The sequence below is a fragment of the Mustelus asterias genome, chromosome 21 (assembly GCF_964213995.1).
Source record: "Mustelus asterias chromosome 21, sMusAst1.hap1.1, whole genome shotgun sequence".
In the NCBI taxonomy this organism is placed as follows: Eukaryota; Metazoa; Chordata; class Chondrichthyes; order Carcharhiniformes; family Triakidae; genus Mustelus; species Mustelus asterias.
In genome coordinates this window covers 36,736,855-36,755,793 of record NC_135821.1, presented here as the reverse complement: position 1 = coordinate 36,755,793, position 18,939 = coordinate 36,736,855, and the positions used below count along the sequence as shown (strand labels likewise).

General features: G+C 48.4%; 1 protein-coding gene across 3 annotated transcripts in view; it reads right to left on the bottom strand.

Moving 5' to 3' along the window:
* The window catches only part of LOC144509221 (mitogen-activated protein kinase kinase kinase 5-like), a 186,962-nt gene extending 179,280 nt beyond the window's left edge, over window positions 1–7,682 (bottom strand). For all 3 annotated transcript variants that reach the window (XM_078237733.1, XM_078237734.1, XM_078237735.1), the window contains exon 1: window positions 7,254–7,682. In XM_078237733.1, the coding sequence (XP_078093859.1) occupies window positions 7,254–7,614 (361 nt within the window). In that variant the 5' untranslated portion in view covers window positions 7,615–7,682. The remainder of the gene's footprint in view (window positions 1–7,253) is intronic.
* Window positions 7,683–18,939: the final 11,257 nt, after the last annotated feature.

The window sequence follows — 18,939 nt, the reverse complement described above, 5'->3', positions numbered from 1 at the left end:
CGGAAGTTCAAATGTATGCACACTCCAACGTCAATAATAGTCATAGCTGATTGGAAAATGTCAAAGTACCCAATCCCCACCACAACCACCACCCCTCCCCCACACCTTAAGCTGAGGCTATGACAAGGAGAAAATTATTTTTAAATACTTTGTCCTTCTGAGCTGCAGTCTCAAATTGGCAAGTACATTCGCATCTCAAGCTGATTATACAACAATTACACTCTCAATGACCTTTGAGCTCGTTTTTAACTGATCAATGGTTGGACGTCTTAAAAGGGCAATGATCCAAATTAAAAGCCCTAACATTCCTGACATTCTAAAGTATTATCCGACCGTGCCAGATTTGCATTTGTGTGTACGCATAAAATGCTGCAACTGGCACATGTTTTGCTCTTTACGTTTCCTGAATCATCCTCCAGTGCCAAATTTGGGTGTCACTGTTTTTCTAATGCAGATGTGCGCACCACATTTATTGGCTGTTGGGTTGCCTACTGTGATGAAATGTATTCCTGGAGGCTTCACCACTAGACTTGGCCCCCGCCCCGTGCTGCAGCCATTAGTCGGCCAACACACCCATCCTTGTGACTCTCTGCTTTTCCACACCAGTTGGAAAGCAAAGGGTTGCAATATCCAAGTGGATGACGATTAACTATCAGCCAAACAGTCTTCCACCCACTGTTTTCAATATTTTTATATCTGGGTAAATATTTAAAGAAATGACAAATTCTGGAAAAGGAAAATGTTGCAAACCTATGGGAGGTAAGAATAAGGGAGTCAGACTAATTCATTTTTAAAATTTAACCTTTCATGGGGATACAGCAAGGTCAGCATTTGTTGCTCATCCCTAGATGCGCGTGAACTGCGTGGCTTGCTGGGCCATTTCAGAGGACATTAAGAGTTAACCACATTGCTGCGGGCCTGGAGTCACTTGTAGGTCAGACCAGGCAAGGACAGCAAATTCCCTTCCCTCAAGGACATTAGTGAACCAAATGGGCTTTTCTAACAATTAATGATTCATGGTCACTGTTAATGAGACTCACTTTATATTCCAGGTATGTTTTTAACTGAATTTAAATTCCATCAGGTGGGGTTTTAACCTGTGTCCCCAGAGCATTACCCTGGGTCTCTGGATTACTGGTCCAGTGACATTACCACTATGCCATCACCTCCCTCTTTCAAAGAGCCAGCACAGACACAACGGCCCAGATTTTACCGGCACGGGCTTGCAGAACGACATTCTCCGTTGGCCTCGGGCACGATCTGACAAGTCTCGGGCGAGTGTGCCGGTAAAATTCCAGCCAATGGGTCAAATGGCCTCCTTCTGTGCAGTATGATTCTGATTCGCGGAATTAAGTGCATGACCAGTTTGTCCCAACTTTGTACAGGGGAGGCAGTGACATAGTGGTATTGTCACCAGACTACTAATCCAGAAACCCAGGGTAAAGCTCTGGGGGCCCAGATTCAAATCCCACCATGGCAGATGGTGAAATTTGAATTCACTAAAAATCTGGAATTAAAAGTCACGGTGATCGTAAAACCATTGTCAATTGTCGTTAAAAACCCATCTGGTTCACTAATGTCCTTTAGGGAAGGAAATCTGCCGTCCTTACCTGGTCTGACCTACATGGGACACAGTCATGTGGTTGACTCTTAACTGCCCTCTCAAGGACAATTAAGGATGGGCAAGAAATGTTGCAAGAAGGATCACTCAGCAACATGTCTCCAAATACTCTGTGGAAACAGTCATGACATAATTGGGTCAAAGTACAGCACCCTGAATCTGGAGTCAGAAAATCTCAAGATCAGCAACAGCATCTCGTATTTCGACAGTGTCTTTAAATTCACAAAATAACCTCAGGTGTTTCACAGGAGTGTTAAAGCAACATTTCACACCAAGCTATGCAAGGTAATATTGGTGCCAGAGACAGGTTGCAAAGAATGTCTTAAAAAGGAAGGAAGGGAAGCAGAGATTTAGCGAGGGAATTGCAGAAGTCAGGGCCTTCACAGCGGAGAGCAGAGGCACCAATGATGGAGAGATTTTGAAATCAGTGAGGCAGAATGGGGCCAGCATTAATGATGTGCAGCTTTTTGGGAATAGAAGAGGAGGTTACCAAAATAGAAAGTGAGGGGACCATGGAGAAATCTGAAAACGACAAGTGACATTCGCACCACACAAGTGCCAGGCAATGGGCATCTCCAATAAGACATTCAATGGCATTACCATCTCTGAATCCCCCACTAACAATATCCTGGAGGTTACCATTGATCAGAAACTGAATTGGACTAGCCATATTTGGAGGCTAGGAATCCAGCGGCGAGTAACTCACCTCCTGACCCCCCCCCCCAAAAAAAAGCATGTTCACCATCTACAAGACACAAGTAAGGCGTGTGATGGAATAGTCCCCACTTGCCTGGATGGGTACAGTTCTTACAACACTGAAAAATCTTGACACCATCCAGGACAAAGCAGCCCCCGCTTGATTGCTACCCCTTCCGCAAACATTCAGTCCCTCCATCAATGAACAGTGGCAGCAGCATGTACCATCTACAAGATGCACTGCAGTAATTCATCAAGGTTCCTTCAACAGCACCTTCTAAACTCACGACCGCAACCATCTAGAGAAACAACCACAGCCATCTAGAATGACAAGGGCAGCCGAAACCTGGGAACACCACCACCTTCAAGTTCCCTTCAAGTCGCCTAGCCAGCGATACCACATCCCATGAATGAATTAAAATAAAGAATTTTGAATTCTACATGTTGTTTCACAGGGGACCAATGTAGGTCAGCAAGCACAGAGGTGTTAGGTGATTGGAACTTGTTGTGCGTTAGAATACAAGCAGCAAAATCTGGAGGATTGCTAATTCACAGTGAGCAGAAGTGCAATGAATGCTCGAGTCTAGAGGTAACATAGACATTGATAAAGGTTTCAGAACCTTATAACCAAAGTTCATAACCAAGGTTACGAAGAGTCTGCTTCAGCCAAGTGCTGGAAGGCAGAAATTTCCAAACCCATGACCTCTGCCACCTAGAAGGTCAAGAACAGTTGATACCTGGGAACACCACCACCTGGAGGTTCCCCTCCAAGTCACTCACCATCCTAACTTGGAAATATATCTCCATTCCTTCATTGTCGCTGGGTCAATATCCTAGAACTCCTTCCCTCCTTCAGGGACTACGGTGGTTCAAGGCACCAGCTCACCTTCATTGTCTCAAGGGCAACTCTACAGCTGTGTGCCAGGGACCCAGGTTTGATTCCCAGCTTGGGTGACTGTCTGTGTGGAGTTTGCACAATCTCCCCGTGTCTGCGTGGGTTTCCTCTGGGTGCTCCGGTTTCCTCCCACAGTCCGAAGATGTGCGGGTTAGGTTGATTGGCCATGGTGAATTGACCCTAGTATCAGGGGATTAGCCTGGGTGGAATTGTTGTTGATGTAGGTTCGATGGGCTGAATGGTCTCTTCCTGCACTGTATAGATTCTATGATTCTAATTAAGGATGGACAATAAATGCTGGCCCAACCAGCGATGCTCACTTTCTGTAAAATGAATTTTAAAAAGCCACAGATAGTTGCCAGGGAAAGGGGTGGAAACTGTAGCGAGGGAATGGAGCTTATGGCAGGTGTCAAAGAGAAATAATCGCTATCTTCCCAATATTTTGCTGGAGGAGATTTCTCCCCATCCAGTACTGACGTGGAACGAGTAATCTAGCGATCTAGAGAGAGAAGACTGCGAGAAAGAGGAATTCTGAAATCAAACTCAGCAGGGTCCAGTTGTAACCCTTCAGCTAATTAACAAAAGCTAAAGCTTAGTCATTACGGTGGCAAGGTGGCATAGTGGATAGCACTGCTGCCTCACAGTGCCAGGGACCTGGGTTCAATTCCCGGCTTGGGTCACTGTCTGTGTGGAGTTTGCACGTTCTCCCTGTGTTTGCGTGGGTTTCCTCCGGGTGCTCCTGTTTCCTCCCACAGTCCAAAAGATCATAGAATCATAGAATAGAATCCTACAGTGCAGAAATAGGCCATTCGGCCCATCGAGTCTGCACCAACCACAATCCCACCCAGGCCCTATCCACATATCCCTACATATTTACCCACTAATCCCTCTAACCTATGCATCCCGGGACACTAAGGAGCAATTTAGAATGGCCAATCAACCTAGCCCGCACATCTTTGGACTGTGGGAGGAAACCGGAGCACCCAGAGGAAACCCATGCAGACACAGGGAGAATGTGCAAACTCCACACAGACAGTGATCTGAGCCGTGATTCGAACCCAGGTCCCTGGAGCTGTGAAGCAGCAGTGCTAACCACTGTGCTACCGTGCCGGATGTGCTGGTTAGGTGCATTGGCCATGCTAAATTCTCCCTCAGTGTACCTGAACAGGCGCCAGAGTGTGGCGACCAGGGAATTTTCACAGTAACTTCATTGCAGTGTTAATGTAAGCCTACTTGTGGCACTAATAAATAAACTTTGTTTCTAGACAGCAATCAGAAGTCCTCAAAGGTGAACAAACAATGGAAAAACAGCTCCTTAGTAAAGAGGTCTCTGCCATGCATTACATTGCTGAAGTGGGAAGGACTCTGATAAAATTCTCAATAAACTTGCTGCCTTAAGGAATAAGCCATTTATCCACTCGAGCCTGGACCACCATTCAACTAGATCATGGCTGCTCCAACTCCCCCCAACCTGCCTCTGCTGCAAAATCCTAAACACCCATTGCCCATAAAAAATCTAAAAATCTCAGTTTTGATATTTTCAACCGACCCACCCAGGTTCAATAACTTTTTATTGGTTAAATGGATGAATTACTATTTATTAGAGAATGAGAGCAATCCCACACAGCTGGATGACAGTGGAGAGGGTGTTGGAGGAGGATGGTGTGGTCAAACTGCGTCAAAGGCCGCAGACAGCTGGAGAAGGATGAGGAAGGAAAGTTTACCATTGTAAAGTAAAAAGTAAAGATTATTTATTAGTCACAAGCAAGTCTTACATTAACACTGCAATGAAGTTACTGTAAAATTCCCCTAGTCGCCACACTTCGGTGCCTGTTCAGATCAATGCACCTAACCAGCACGTCTTTCAGACTGTGGGAGGAAACTGGAGCACCCGGAGGAAACCCACACAGACACGGGGAGAACGTGCAGACTCCACACAGACAGTGACCCAAGCTGGAAATCGAACCCGGGTCCTTGGCACTGTGAGGCAGTAGTGTTAACAACTGTGCCACCGTGTCGTGAACCAGCCACACAGGATGTCCTTTGCGACTCTGGTAATAAGCTGCCTCAGTGCTGTGGCAGGTGTGGAAATTTGACTGGGGGGGGTTTCAAACATGGAGCTCGAGCAAAGAAGGTCACAGAATGTGTATGTGACAACACGTTCAGGAAAGGGGGTTGGAGATGGGACGATGGTTTGCCTGGACAGTGGAGGTCAAGAGTTGGCTTTCTGAGAAGAGGAATGATGATGGCGGATTTCAAGGCGAGAGAGACAGTACATGAAGAGAGGGCCCATTAATAATCGGTTAACATGGGGACCAGGAAGGAATGTGGCTGGTGACCAGTTTAGTGGAAATAAATAAAGTCAAGGGAGCAGTCGGTGGTTCTGAAGAACAAGCTGATTTGAATACGCACAGTTCAGTGCAGTACAGAGGGGGTGCTTCCTTGTCAGAGGTGATGTTAAACTGAGCCAATGTCTGACCTCCTCAGTGGATCTAAAAGATCCCTTGACACAATTTTGAATAAAAACACAAGTGTTCTCGCCTGTGTCCTGGCCTATTTATCCCTCAGCCAAAATTAACATGGAACACATTACCTGGTCATTTATTTCATTGTTTTGCGTGGGACATTGCTGCACACTAACAGTGTTACATTCTGTCTAACACCGAGTACAGTTTATTCAAGTACCTGACTGATTATAAAGCAATTTGGGACTTCTCAAAGATGTGAAACCTCACTCAACTTTTCCACTGCTCCTCAATTATCAGGCTGCTTCTCCAACATCCAATACTGGATGAGCCAGAAATTTTCACCAATTAAACTTATTGGGAAGACAGGTTGAGTTTGGAGCCCACCATGAACGCCTTTCCCCAGTTTGCGAATATTCATCATAGAATCCCGACAGTGCAGAAGGAGGCCATTCGGCCCATCACTATGCACTGACTCTCCAAAAGAGCATCTTTCCCAGACCCTATCTCCATAACCCCATGTATTTACCCCACTAATCCACCTAACCTACACATCTTTGGAGTGTGGGAGGAAACCGGAGCACACGGAGGAAACCCACGCAGACATGGGGAGAACGTGCAAACTCCGCAGAGACAGTCATCCGAGGCTTACAGGAATTGAACCTGGGTCCCTGGCGCTGTGAGGCAGCAGTGCGATGTTTCGGTGAAGTATGTCATATTTAAATACAATTCTTTCTCCTTATGATCATCTTCAAATTAACTGTAAGCAATGTCACAAAAATCTGCTAACTATTGTACAAATATGTTGGCAAGAGTATCACTTTATTCCACAGGGTTCAAGGGTAGTGATTGGGGTGGGAGATGGACAGGGGATAGGGGTGGGACAGGGAGAGAGGACAGGGCATGGTTTGGGTTGGGGTGAGATGGGCAGGGGTGGGGGTTGGGATGGAAGTTGGGGAGGGGGTAGTGAGATGAGGTGCCATATGGGCAAGGGGTAGGGAGTTGGAGGGGGAGGACAGGGCATGGTAGGGGGAGATGGGCAGGGGTAGAGTATTGGGAGATGGGCAGGGAGTATAGGGTATTGGGTGAGGGGGAGGACAGGGCATGGTGGGGGAGATGGGCAGGGGATAGGAGAATGGCCAGGTGGTAGGAGAATGAGAGAGGGGCAGGGGGTAGGGTATTGGGAGAGGGGCGGGGGGTTGGGGAATGGGCAGGGGGGTTGGGGAATGGGTAGGGGTTAGGGTATTGGGCAATGGGCAGGGGGTAGAGCGATGGGCAGGGGGTAGGGTATTGGGAGGGGGCAGGAGGTTGGGGAATAGGCAGGGGGTTGGGGAATGGGCAGGGGGTTGGGGAATGGGCAGGGGGTTGGGGAATGGGCAGGGGGTTGGGGAATGGGCAGGGGGTTGGGGAATGGGAGTTGGGGAATGGGCAGGGGGTTGGGGAATGGGCAGGGGGTTGGGGAATGGGCAGGGGGTTGGGGAATGGGCAGGGGGTTGGGGAATGGGCAGGGGGTTGGGGAATGGGGGTTGGGGAATAGGAGTTGGGGAATGGGCAGGGTAATGTTGGGGTCACTCACCTGCATTGTAGAAACAATCCAGGGTGCCAGTCTCGCCCAGCACCAGCCTGCCAAAGGGCACAATCTGCAGGGCGGCATGGGCATCTTCACAAGCCTCCTGGAGACACTTGAGGGACAGACTGTCCTGGGACTGGGGACCCGGGCTCTCATTGAGCACAAACACAACCCGCAGCTCCCGGCTGCGGAGCTTGGGGGCGGACACTGCGCTGCGGCTCATGTCGATGGCCAGCGGGTCCTGCCAGTAGCTGCCGGCGGACACGGAGCGCGGGTTTGGCCGGGGACAGTCCGCAGCTGTCCCGCTGCTGCTGCTGCTTCTCCGGCTGGAGCCCCTGCGCTCACTGTCCCGCCTGTCCGAGCTCATCTCAACCCCTTCCCCAACAAACTTCCCGCTGCCTGCAGCAACCTCACTGCTCAGCTTCTCCACTCCCTCCTCCTGTCCCTCCCTCTCTCTCCTCTCCCTCTGTCTCTGCACCGCCTCCCGACCGAGCACAGAAACACAACCGGGAGTTCCCCAGAGAAACTCTCACCCTCACTCCAAACTCATCCAATTAGGTGGCCAATCCCCCTCACCTGCACATCTTGGCATTTATCCTGCCAGTCCCCCTGACTCTAGGGTTAATTTAGCACGGCCAATCCACCTAACCCGCATGTCTTGGACTGTGGGAGGAAACCGGAGCACCCAAAGGAAACCCACGCAGACACGGGGAGAACGTGCAAACTCCACACAGACAGTGACCCCAGGCTGGATTTGAACCCGGGTCCCTGGAACTGTGAGGCAGCAGTGCTAACCATAGTGCTACCCAATACAAATCACCCAAATCATAGAAATCATAGAAACCCTACAGTGCAGAAAGAGGCCATTCGACCCATCGAATCTGCACCGACCACAATCCCACCCAGGCCCTACCCCCATATCCCTACATATTTAGCCACTAATCCCTCCAACCTACGCATCTCAGGACACTAAGGGCAATTTTTAGCATGGTCAATCAACCTAACACGCACATCTTTGGACTTAGGGTGGCACGGTAGCACAGTGGTTAGTACTGCTGCTTCACAGCTCCAGGGACCTAGGTTCGATTCCCGGCTTGGGTCACTGTCTGTGTGGAATTTGCACATTCTCCTCGTGTCTGCGTGGGTTTCCTCCGGGTGCTCCGGTTTCCTCCCACACTCCAAAGATGTGCGGGTTGGTTTGATTGACCATGCTAAAATTGCCCTTAGTGTCCTGAGATGTGTAGGTTAGAGGGATTAGTGGGTAAATATGTAGGGATATGAGGGTAGGGCCTGGGTGGGATTGTGGTCGGTGCAGACTCGATGGGCCGAATGGCCTCTTTCTGTACTGTAGGGTTTCTATGATGATTTCAAGCTCAGTCATCAATTTAACCCTTCCCCAATCATCCGTCCAACCTGTGCACCCAATCACGCTGATCGAACCTACTGACCAACTCAACCCATCATCCCTCACCAATAAACCAATTGACCTCTCCTACCTTTAACCAACTCAACCCACTTTGTACCCTAAACAAACCTCAACACTCAACCCTTCACCCCCTCAATTCACCAACAAAACTCACCAACTCATCATACCATTCTCATGAAGAAACCAACCCACCTTTCCAATCCTTCACCCACCAACTAACCAATCACATTCCACCCCTTCCACTTGTCCATCTTTCACCCAATTCCACTGACCAATCTATCTTCAACCCTAAACCCATCAATCTCCCCAGCCTACCCTTCAATCCGATATAGCACCAACATTTCAAATTATCATTTTGTTTACTGAATCCACGATGCCCTCCAATCCCACTGGTGCCGACAGGTCACGGAACGCTTCAAGTGTAAAAGCAGCTAGCTAAGTGCTTCCTCTCCAAGGACTGCCACGTGTGGACATGACCATGGAAAAGAGGGAGGAAACCGGAGAAAACTGGGTAAACTTGGGTTTACTGGGTTCAACTTTGTCAATGGTACGGGTTCAATCTCTGTACCACTTGTAAACATAGAAACATAGAAGATAGGAGCAGGAGGAGGTCACTTGGCCCTTCGAGCCTGCTCCGCCATTCATTACGATCATGGCTGATCATCCAACTCAATAGCCTAATCCTGCTTTCTCCCCATAACCTTTGATCCCATTCGCCCCAAGTGCTATATCCAGCTGCCTCTTGAATACATTCAATGTTTTGGAACAACTACTTCCTGTGGTAATGAATTCCACAGGCTCACAGGGTGAAGAAATGTCTCCTCATCTCCGTCCTAAATGGTCTACCCCGAATCCTCAGACTGTGACCCCTGATTCTGGACTCCCCCCACCATCGGGAACATCCTCCCTGCATCTACCCTGTCTAGTCCTGTTAGAATTTTATAAGTCTCCATGAGAACATTGCTCATTCACCTGAACTCCAGCGAAAACAATCCTAACCTAGTCAATCTCTCCTCATACATTAGTCCCACCATCCCCAAAATCAGCCTGGTAAAACTTCACGGCACTCCCTTGAGAGCAAGAACATCCTTCCTCAGAAAAGGAGACCAAAACTGCACACAATACTCTAGGTGTGGCCTCACCAAGGCCCTGTAAATTGTGGCAGTTTATGAGGCACTGCCTCCTTGTCTTGTCCCATACTTGTGGAGTCGGGCCACTCAAGCTATATCCAACTCTCTCTCATGGAGAGCGTAATAGTCATTGGTTAGATTAAGATTCAAGTTCCCACTGAAATTGTTGCGTAGTTACAAATGTCAAACCTTCTATGAACCTGCACAATTATAGCATTTCTTTTGATCTTTTCATTCAAAAGCATCTCTTGTATTTAAGAGCGATATTCATGCAGTTTTATAGGGGGGTGTCAGCAAAAAAAAGCATTTTTATTCAGTGTATCCATCATTGAATGTATTCAAGTTGTAGCTGGATGTAGCACTTGGAGCAAATGGGATCAAAAGTTATGGGGAGAAAGCAGGATTAGGCTATTGAGTTTAACAATCAGCCATGATCGTAATGAATGGCGGAGCAGGCTCGATGGACCTCCTCCTGCTCCTCGTTTCCATGTTTCTATCCCTCCAGGAAGGTCTTGCGGTATAGCAGTGTCCCTACCTCTGGGCTGGAAGCTCTGCGGTTCAAATCCCACTTCAGGACTTGATGGTCACAACGGGCTGATTAATAGCGTATAAATCCTTCCAAATATGCCGGATGGCGAGCAGGACAGTGCCCTGATCAACAGCAATGGCAAATCACGCATAATCATTGACTGACCCAATGGAAGTCCTGCTGGAGGAGGAGATCCCGTCATCTACCTGTGAGTAACATGTTTAAATTCACTGCACACATAAAGGAGCTAAGCTGAACAATTTATAGTTTCATTGATTGGATGCTAGTCTGAGTAAATTAAATACTGTTTGATCTGTGAAAACTGTGAGTATTAGTGCCTGTGTGTACAGGAAAGTAAGCACAATCAGAATCTGACATTTTTAACCAGGCTCCAGGCTGCTTCTCTGATTGGGGCTTGATCCAGCGGACAGAATATTGATCCAGGGTAAAGGATCTCTGAAAATCTGGGTTTAAGTGTTTTAGAGCCCCATTCACTTATGTTTAAAATTCCACGCGCTTCTCAGCTGGTTCAACAAGCTGTCCTCAGAATCCAAAGTCAGAACTTCTGGCAATAATTTTTAAATATTCTCTGGCCACAGGAGAGGTCATGATGTGGAGATGCCAGCGTAAACACAGTAAGAGTTTTAACAACACCAGGTTAAAGTCCAACAGGTTTATTTGGTAGCAAATGCCATTAGCTTTCGGAGCGCTGCTGCTTCATCAGATGGAGTGGAAATCTGCTCTCAAACAGGGCACAGAGACACAAAATCAAGTTAGAGAATACTGATTAGAATGCGAATCTTTGCAGCCAACCAGGTCTTAAAGATACAGACAATGTGAGTGGAGGGAGCATTAAGCACAGGTTAAAGAGATGTGTATTGTCTCCAGACAGGACAGCCAGTGAGATTCTGCAAGTCCAGGAGGCAAGCTGTGGGGGTTACTGATAGTGTGACATAAACCCAACATCTCGGTTTAGGCCGTCCTCATGTGTGCGGAACTTGGCTATCAGTTTCTGCTCAGCGACTCTGCGCTGTCGTGTGTCGTGAAGGCCGCCTTGGAGAACTCTTACCCGAAGATCAGAGGCTGAATGCCCGTGACCGCTGAAGTGCTCCCCCACAGGAAGAGAACAGTTTTGTCTGGTGATTGTCGAGCGGTGTTCATTCATCCGTTGTCGTAGCGTCTGCATGGTTTCCCCAATGTACCATGCCTCGGGACATCCTTTCCTGCAGCGTATCAGGTAGACAAGATTGGCCGAGTTGCAAGTGTAGGTACCGTGTACCTGGTGGATGGTGTTCTCACGTGAGATGATGGCATCTGTGTCGATGATCCGGCACGTCTTGCAGAGGTTGCTGTGGCAGGGTTGTGTGGTGTCGTGGTCACTATTCTCCTGAAGGCTGGGTAGTTTGCTGCGGACAATGGTCTGTTTGAGAGCAAACTACCCAGCCTTCAGGAAAACAGTGACCACGACACCACACAACCCTGCCACAGCAACCTCTGCAAGACGTGCCGGATCATCGACACGGATGCCATCATCTCACGTGAGAACACCATCTACTAGGTACACGGTACCTACTCTTGCAACGCGGCCAACGTTGTCTACCTGATACGCTGCAGGAATGGATGTCCCGAGGCATGGTACATTGGGGAGACCATGCAGACACTACGACAACGGATGAATGAACACCGCTCGACAATCACCAGGCAAGACTGTTCTCTTCCTGTTGGGGAACACTTCAGCGGTCTCGGGCATTCAGCCTCTGATCTTCGGATAAGCGTTCTCCAAGGCAGCCTTCACGACACACGACAGCGCAGAGTCGCTGAGCAGAAACTGATAGCCAAGTTCCGCACACATGAGGACGGCCTAAACCGGGATGTTGGGTTTATGTCACACTATCAGTAACCCCCACAGCTTGCCTCCTGGACTTGCAGAATCTCATTGGCTGTCCTGTCTGGAGACAATACACATCTCTTTAACCTGTGCTTAATGCTCCCTCCACTCACATTGTCTGTATCTTTAAGATCTGGTTGGCTGTAGAGATTCGCATTCTAATCAGTATTCTCTAACTTGATTTTGTGTCTCTGTGCCCTGTTTGAGAGCAGATTTCCACTCCATCTGACGAAGGAGCAGCGCTCCGAAAGCTAATGGCATTTGCTACCAAATAAACCTGTTGGACTTTAACCTGGTGTTGTTAAAACTCTTACACAGGAGAGGTACCAGAGGACTGGAGGACAGCTAATCTGGTACCATTATTCAAGAAGGGAAGTAGGGAAAAATCAGCAAATTGCAGGCCAGTGAGTCTAACTTCAGTGGTAGAGAAACTATTGGAAAAAAACTCTGAAGGACGCAATTCATCTCCACTTGGGGAGGCAAGGATTAATCAAGGATAATCATCGGCATGGTTTTGTCAAAAGGAGATCATATCATAGCCGGAATTTTACCATCCCGTCCGCCGCGGGAATCGGAGCAGGCAAGGAATGGACCATGGAAATGTCTGTTGACCTTGGGCAAGATTTTATGGTTTCGGGAAGATCAAGGTCATAAAATCCCACCCCATGTCTTACAAATTTGATAGAATTTTTCGAGGAGGTGACTAGGTGTGTAGATGAGGGCAGTGCAGTTGATGTAGTCTACATGGACTTCAGTAAGGCTTTTGACAAGGTCCCACAGGGGAGGTGATGAACAAAGTAAGGATCCAGGACAATTTGGTAAACTGGATCCAAAACTGGTTTAGTTGCAGGAGGCAGGGGGTGATGGTCGAAGGTTGTTTTTGTGACTGAAAGCCTGTGGTGTTCTGCAGGGATCAGTGCTGGGTCCCTTGTTGTTTACAGTGTACATTAATGATCTGGATGTGAATGTAGGAGTTATGATCAGTAAATTCATAGATGACACAACAATTGGTGGTGTGGTAAATAGTGAGGAACAAAGTCTTAGATTACAGGACGATATAATCAGGCTGGTTAGATGGGCAGAACAGAGGCAAATGGAATTTAACCCTGAAAAGTGTGAGGTAATTCATTTTGGGAGGAATAACAGGCAAGGGAATACATAATGAATGGTTGGACCCTAGGAAGTACAGAGGATCAGAGAGACCTTATTGTGCATGTCCATAGACCTCTTAAAACAGTAGGACTGGTGCTTAAGAAGGCACATTGGATACTTGGCTGTATTAGGCGAGGCGTAGAATATAAGAGCAGGGAGGTTATGATGGAGCTGTATATAAAACACTGGTTCGGCCACAGCTAGAGCACTGTGTGTAGTTCTGGTCACCACACTATAGGAAGGATGTGATTGCCCGAGAGAGGATGCAGAGGAGATTCACCAGGATGTTGTCTGGGCTGGAGTGTTTCAGCTATTAGGAGAGGCTGGATAGGCTGGGGTTGGTTTCCTTGGAGCAGAGAAGGCTGAGGGGGGAACTGATTGAGGGATACAAAATTTGGAGAAATATAGATAGGGTGGATAGGAAGAAACTTTTGCCCTTAGTAGTGGGGTCAATAACCTCTTTCCATGCTGTCAAACTCCATCGCCGGAATCTTAATGTCCTGCCCGTCAGGGGAATCGGAGCAGGCGAGGGGTGGAGCATGGGAAGGTTCATTGACCTCGAGCAGGATTTTATGGTTTCTGGACAAGTGAGGCCGTGAGAATCCCGCCCTATGACTCTACAGCGATGAGAACAAATGTGAAGAGGCGGTGGTGTAGTGGTATTATGACGGGTCTAGTGCTCGAGACCCAGGGTAGTGTTTTGGAGACCCAGGCTCAAATCCCACCACGGCAGATGGTGAAATTAAAATTCAAAAAAACAAAGCTGGAATTAAAAGTCTAATAATGGTGACCATGGAACCATTGTCGATTGTCGGAAAAACCCACCTGATTCACTAATGCCCTTTAGGGAAGGTAATCTGCTGTCCTTACCTGGTCTGGCCTACGGGTGACCCACAACAATGTGGTGACTTTTATCTGCCCTCTGAAATGGGCTACTCAGTTCAAGAAGTCGGCTCTCCGCCAACTTCTCAAGGACAATCAGGGATGGGCAACAAATGCTGACCTAGCCAGTGATTAACCCTGATAAATGTGAGGTGATTCATTTTGGTAGGACTAATTTAAATGTGGATTACAGGGTCAAAGGTAGGGTTCTGAAGACTGTGGAGGAACAGAGAGATCTTGGGGTCCATATCCACAGATCTCTAAAGGTTGCCACTCAAGTGGATAGAGCTGTGAAGAAGGCCTATAGTGTGTTAGCTTTTATTAACAGGGGGTTGGAGTTTAAGAGCCGTGGGGTTATGCTGCAACTGTACAGGACCTTGGTGAGACCACATTTGGAATATTGTGTACAGTTCTGGTCACCTCACTATAAGAAGGATGTGGAAGCGCTGGAAAGAGTGCAGAGGAGATTTACCAGGATGCTGCCTGGTTTGGAGGGTAGGTCTTATGAGGAAAGGTTGAGGGAGCTAGGGCTGTTCTCTCTGGAGCGGAGAAGGCTGAGGGGAGACTTAATAGAGGTTTATAAAATGATGAAGGGGATAGATAGAGTGAACGTTCAAAGACTATTTCCTCGGGTGGATGGAGCTATTACAAGGGGGCATAACTATAGGGTTCGTGGTGGGAGATACAGGAAGGATATCAGAGGTAGGTTCTTTACGCAGAGAGTGGTTGGGGTGTGGAATGGACTGCCTGCAGTGATAGTGGAGTCAGACACTTTAGGAACATTTAAGCGGTTATTGAATAGGCACATGGAGCACACCAGGATGATAGGGAGTGGGATAGCTTGATCTTGGTTTCAGATAAAGCTCGGCACAACATCGTGGGCCGAAGGGCCTGTTCTGTGCTGTACTGTTCTATGTTCTATGATGCTCAAGTCCCATGAATGAGTAAAAATGTATTGATAATCCATTATCCATATGGACGGCACATGTGGTTAGCACTGCTGCCTCACAGCTCCAGGGACCCGGGTTCGATTCCCAGCTTGGGTCACTGTCTGTGTGGAGTCTGCACGTTCTCCCCGTGTCTGCATGGGTTTCCTCCGGGTGCTCCGGTTTCCTCCCACAGTCCGAAAGACGTGCTGGTCAGCTGCATTGGCCATGCTAAATTCTCCCTCAGTGTTACCCGAACAGGCGCCAGAGTGTGGCTACTAGGGGATTCTCACAGTAACTTCATTGCAGTGTTAATGTAAGCCTACTTGTGACAATAATAAATAAACTTAAACTAATGTTTTGCATCTTGGTGGTGAGGTGATAGCGCAGACACAGAGAAAGTGTTCCCTCTGCTGGTCGAATTACAGAACTGCCACGGCCTTCAAACTTGACCTGGTCAGTGGTAGAATCAGGAGAAATGTTTCCCAGTCCTGACGACATGCACAGATTCTGTTTGACTTGTTGAGTATTTCCAGCATCTTCTATTAATCCAGCACTTTTTCACACAATGTTTACAGGAAACCTGGAAGTGTCTCCTCCAGAACCCTCCAGTACGTTGGATCAATAATGATCTGGAATAAATGGAGGTATGTTTCAGATGTCCCAGGATTTAATTAAAAACTGAAGCGGGTTCAATGGACAACTCCTACTCCAATGTTTATGGATTCCACATCCTTCTCATCCTAGCTGTCAGCAGATGATCAAGAATTTAATGAGTCACTCACAGTATGTGAACTCTGCTCCTCTATGGCGAGTATGCCAGCAGTCTGTCCTTCCTCAGGTCTCTGAGTTAGAACCGGAACAAAGTAAAACCAAACCACTGTAACCGTGACCCACAGAGCAGCAAAGATGCCAGAGGAGACAGCTCCATTGCCAGGTGCTGGTATATTGGGGCGTTGCTGGAGGAGTGAGGAGACTTGTATCACACACTCAGCGTGCAAAACAAATATACGCTGAGGGTTGTAACTTCCTGGCTCCCCAGTTTGAGGGTTGCCCCTAGGGAATCTCTCTTGGAGGTTCCCAGGTAAGGGTTTACTCAGCAGTTGTCCCAATATGCTAACTTCCCCTGGGCAATTGCACTGTGCTGGGAGCCATCTGACAAAGCGATTTACATCACTAACTTTGGATGGTTTTGCCAGGGTTTCACTAATAGTTACCCTGAAAAAAATTAGAATTAAAACTTAATCTAACTTGTGTGTAATTATTTTAAACATCCAGACCAACCCTCACGTGGGACTCCCTCCAAACCCCCAACCCACCAGTGACTCCCCCATCCCCTCGCCTCGCCACCCTCCACTATATTCCCCACCCCCAACTCCTCATGGGCCTCCCACCACCCCAACCCCCCCCCCTCCCCACCCCCATCACACGGGACTGCTCCCCCCAAATCATCGCTGATCCCCACAATATCTGACCCCCCAACACTCCTGACCTCAGACCCACCCCCCACCTCCGATCACCCACACCCCTGACCTCTGACACCCCCACAGGCCCGCTGACTTCTCTGATTTCTGATTCCGCCCCCCACCCCTGGAACCTACCATGCAACCCTGAACACTGACCCCCGAGCTTCCACCTCTCCCACCAATCCCTCCACTCCCTGCCCAACTGCCCCCCCCCCCACCCCCCATTGCCTCTGACCTTCCCGACCACTCAACTCCCATCCACTTACCTTGAACACTTACCTTCTCCCTGGCCTGTCACTTTCACTGGACCCTTTAAACTTACCGACTCGACAGCAGTCAGTCTGGTACAAACAGAGCCAAGGCCTTCTCGAAGCTGGTGCTGCTGGACTGTGCTGGGGTCTATGGGAACTCCATTGATGCAGCCCCCACAGCAGCAACCAACATCAGCACTGTTTTCATATGCAGATAAATGCATAATGGTCTGTAATTCTGTGGGCCATTACTTTCCACTCTATTTGTAAGTTAACAATCCAGTGAAAATCCGCCTGGAGTTAAGTCACCTCTGCTTCTCATTCCCTCGGGCAATCAGCCCCCTCTGTGCAATCAGCCCCCTCTGTGCAATCAGCCCCCTCTGTGCAATCTGCCCCCCATGCAATTTGTTCGCCCCCCCCCCCGCAGTCTGTTCCCCCACTACAGTTTACCCCCTCTGTGCAATCTGCCCTCTCTGTGCACCCACCCCCCCCCCACTCCCCGTGCTGTTTTGCCCCATTCATCTTCTCGATGCACTGAGTCTTCTTGAACATCCCTGGAGTGTTTAGTCAGAGTTTTCATTGAGAATTCTTCTTCGCTGCCGTCCGCACTGACTCTCTCAACAACTCTTCCACTCCCCTTTTCTGTGTTGAATACCTGGATGGATTATTGATATTATAATCCTCCAAAGATTTACTTTATTTTGAAAAACCCTCTGAAGCATCAAGTTCTTTATCCACAGATTGGGTTAAAAATCTCTCCCTTAATCGCAATCCTCCCTACCATTAGCTCCTTGAGCCTTCGCAAGCGCCTTCAGGCTCGATCACTGACTCTTACTTCAGCTTTGACTGATCAGTGTAGTTGCCAACACAATGTGGCCATACAAGGTGGCCACTGATACCCATTGGCACGTGACCACTGCTCTGTGCGTGTGTACAGACTCCCTGTGACGTGCACACATCCGTTTACTCAGCACTCTACCTACTCAGATTGCTTCTTTTTGGTTATTGGAACAGTACAAGCTCGACGGGCTGAACGGCCTATCCCTGCTATTATTTTCTGTGTTCCCACGTTCATGGATTCCACACATCATTCAGTGGGCAGGTTGCTCACAAGCATTTTATTGACACTTGGGGAAGTGGAAACTGCAATGCAACAGCGTTGGCAGCGAACGCAGTCTTTGATTTTCACATCTCAAACTGCTTTCCATGGTCACATTTTTCCTCCCACCTCCAGCATCAAACTTACAAATATACACGGTTACAGACCAAGCGCTGGAAAACGGGATTAGAATAGATAGGTGCTTGATGGCCAGTGCAGACATGGTGAGCCGGAGGGCTTCTTTCCACGCTCCAAAACTCCATGGCCGGGATTTTATAATCCCGCTCGGGTGAGGCTCGTAAAATCCCTCCCAAGGCCAACAGAGAATTCTGTTCTGTGAGCCTCATCCGGGGTGGACATGGCGGTAAAATCCCAGCCCATGATTCTACTCCCAAAATGTTCAATATTTGTGATGTGCGATTAAATCACTCGGGAGGCTGGATCGTACCCAGGAAATAAAGGCTTTTATTAGTAACAAGAATGGAGCATACTGCTTAACAATACAATCCCAGACTAAAGGGTCACCAGGCAGTGCAGTGACCTTTATACTCCTATAGGAAGGCGGAGCCAAACGGAGTGTACCACAGAACAATACCAACAGGTGGAACACCCCAATCCTAACCCCAACAGTAACAAGAGTAACATATGTACAAGTACCCACAGTGATAACCATCTATGGTTCAGTACCCATAGTGGTAACCATCTATGGTTCACCACATTCACCCCTCCTTTAAAAACAAAGGCCGGTGGGGCAAAAGAACAGTACGAACTGTCCATATCTTCACAAGTTCAGTCGTATCGGAGGGCCGCACCGTCTCTGCGACCTCCTCAACACTGGCGGTAGCGCCGGTTCTGGTGACCGTGATTACCCTCTCTCCAAGGCGGTGTCCAGTGACTCCTCCAGTTCCTCACAGATGGGGGGACCACGAGGTGGCGACAATCT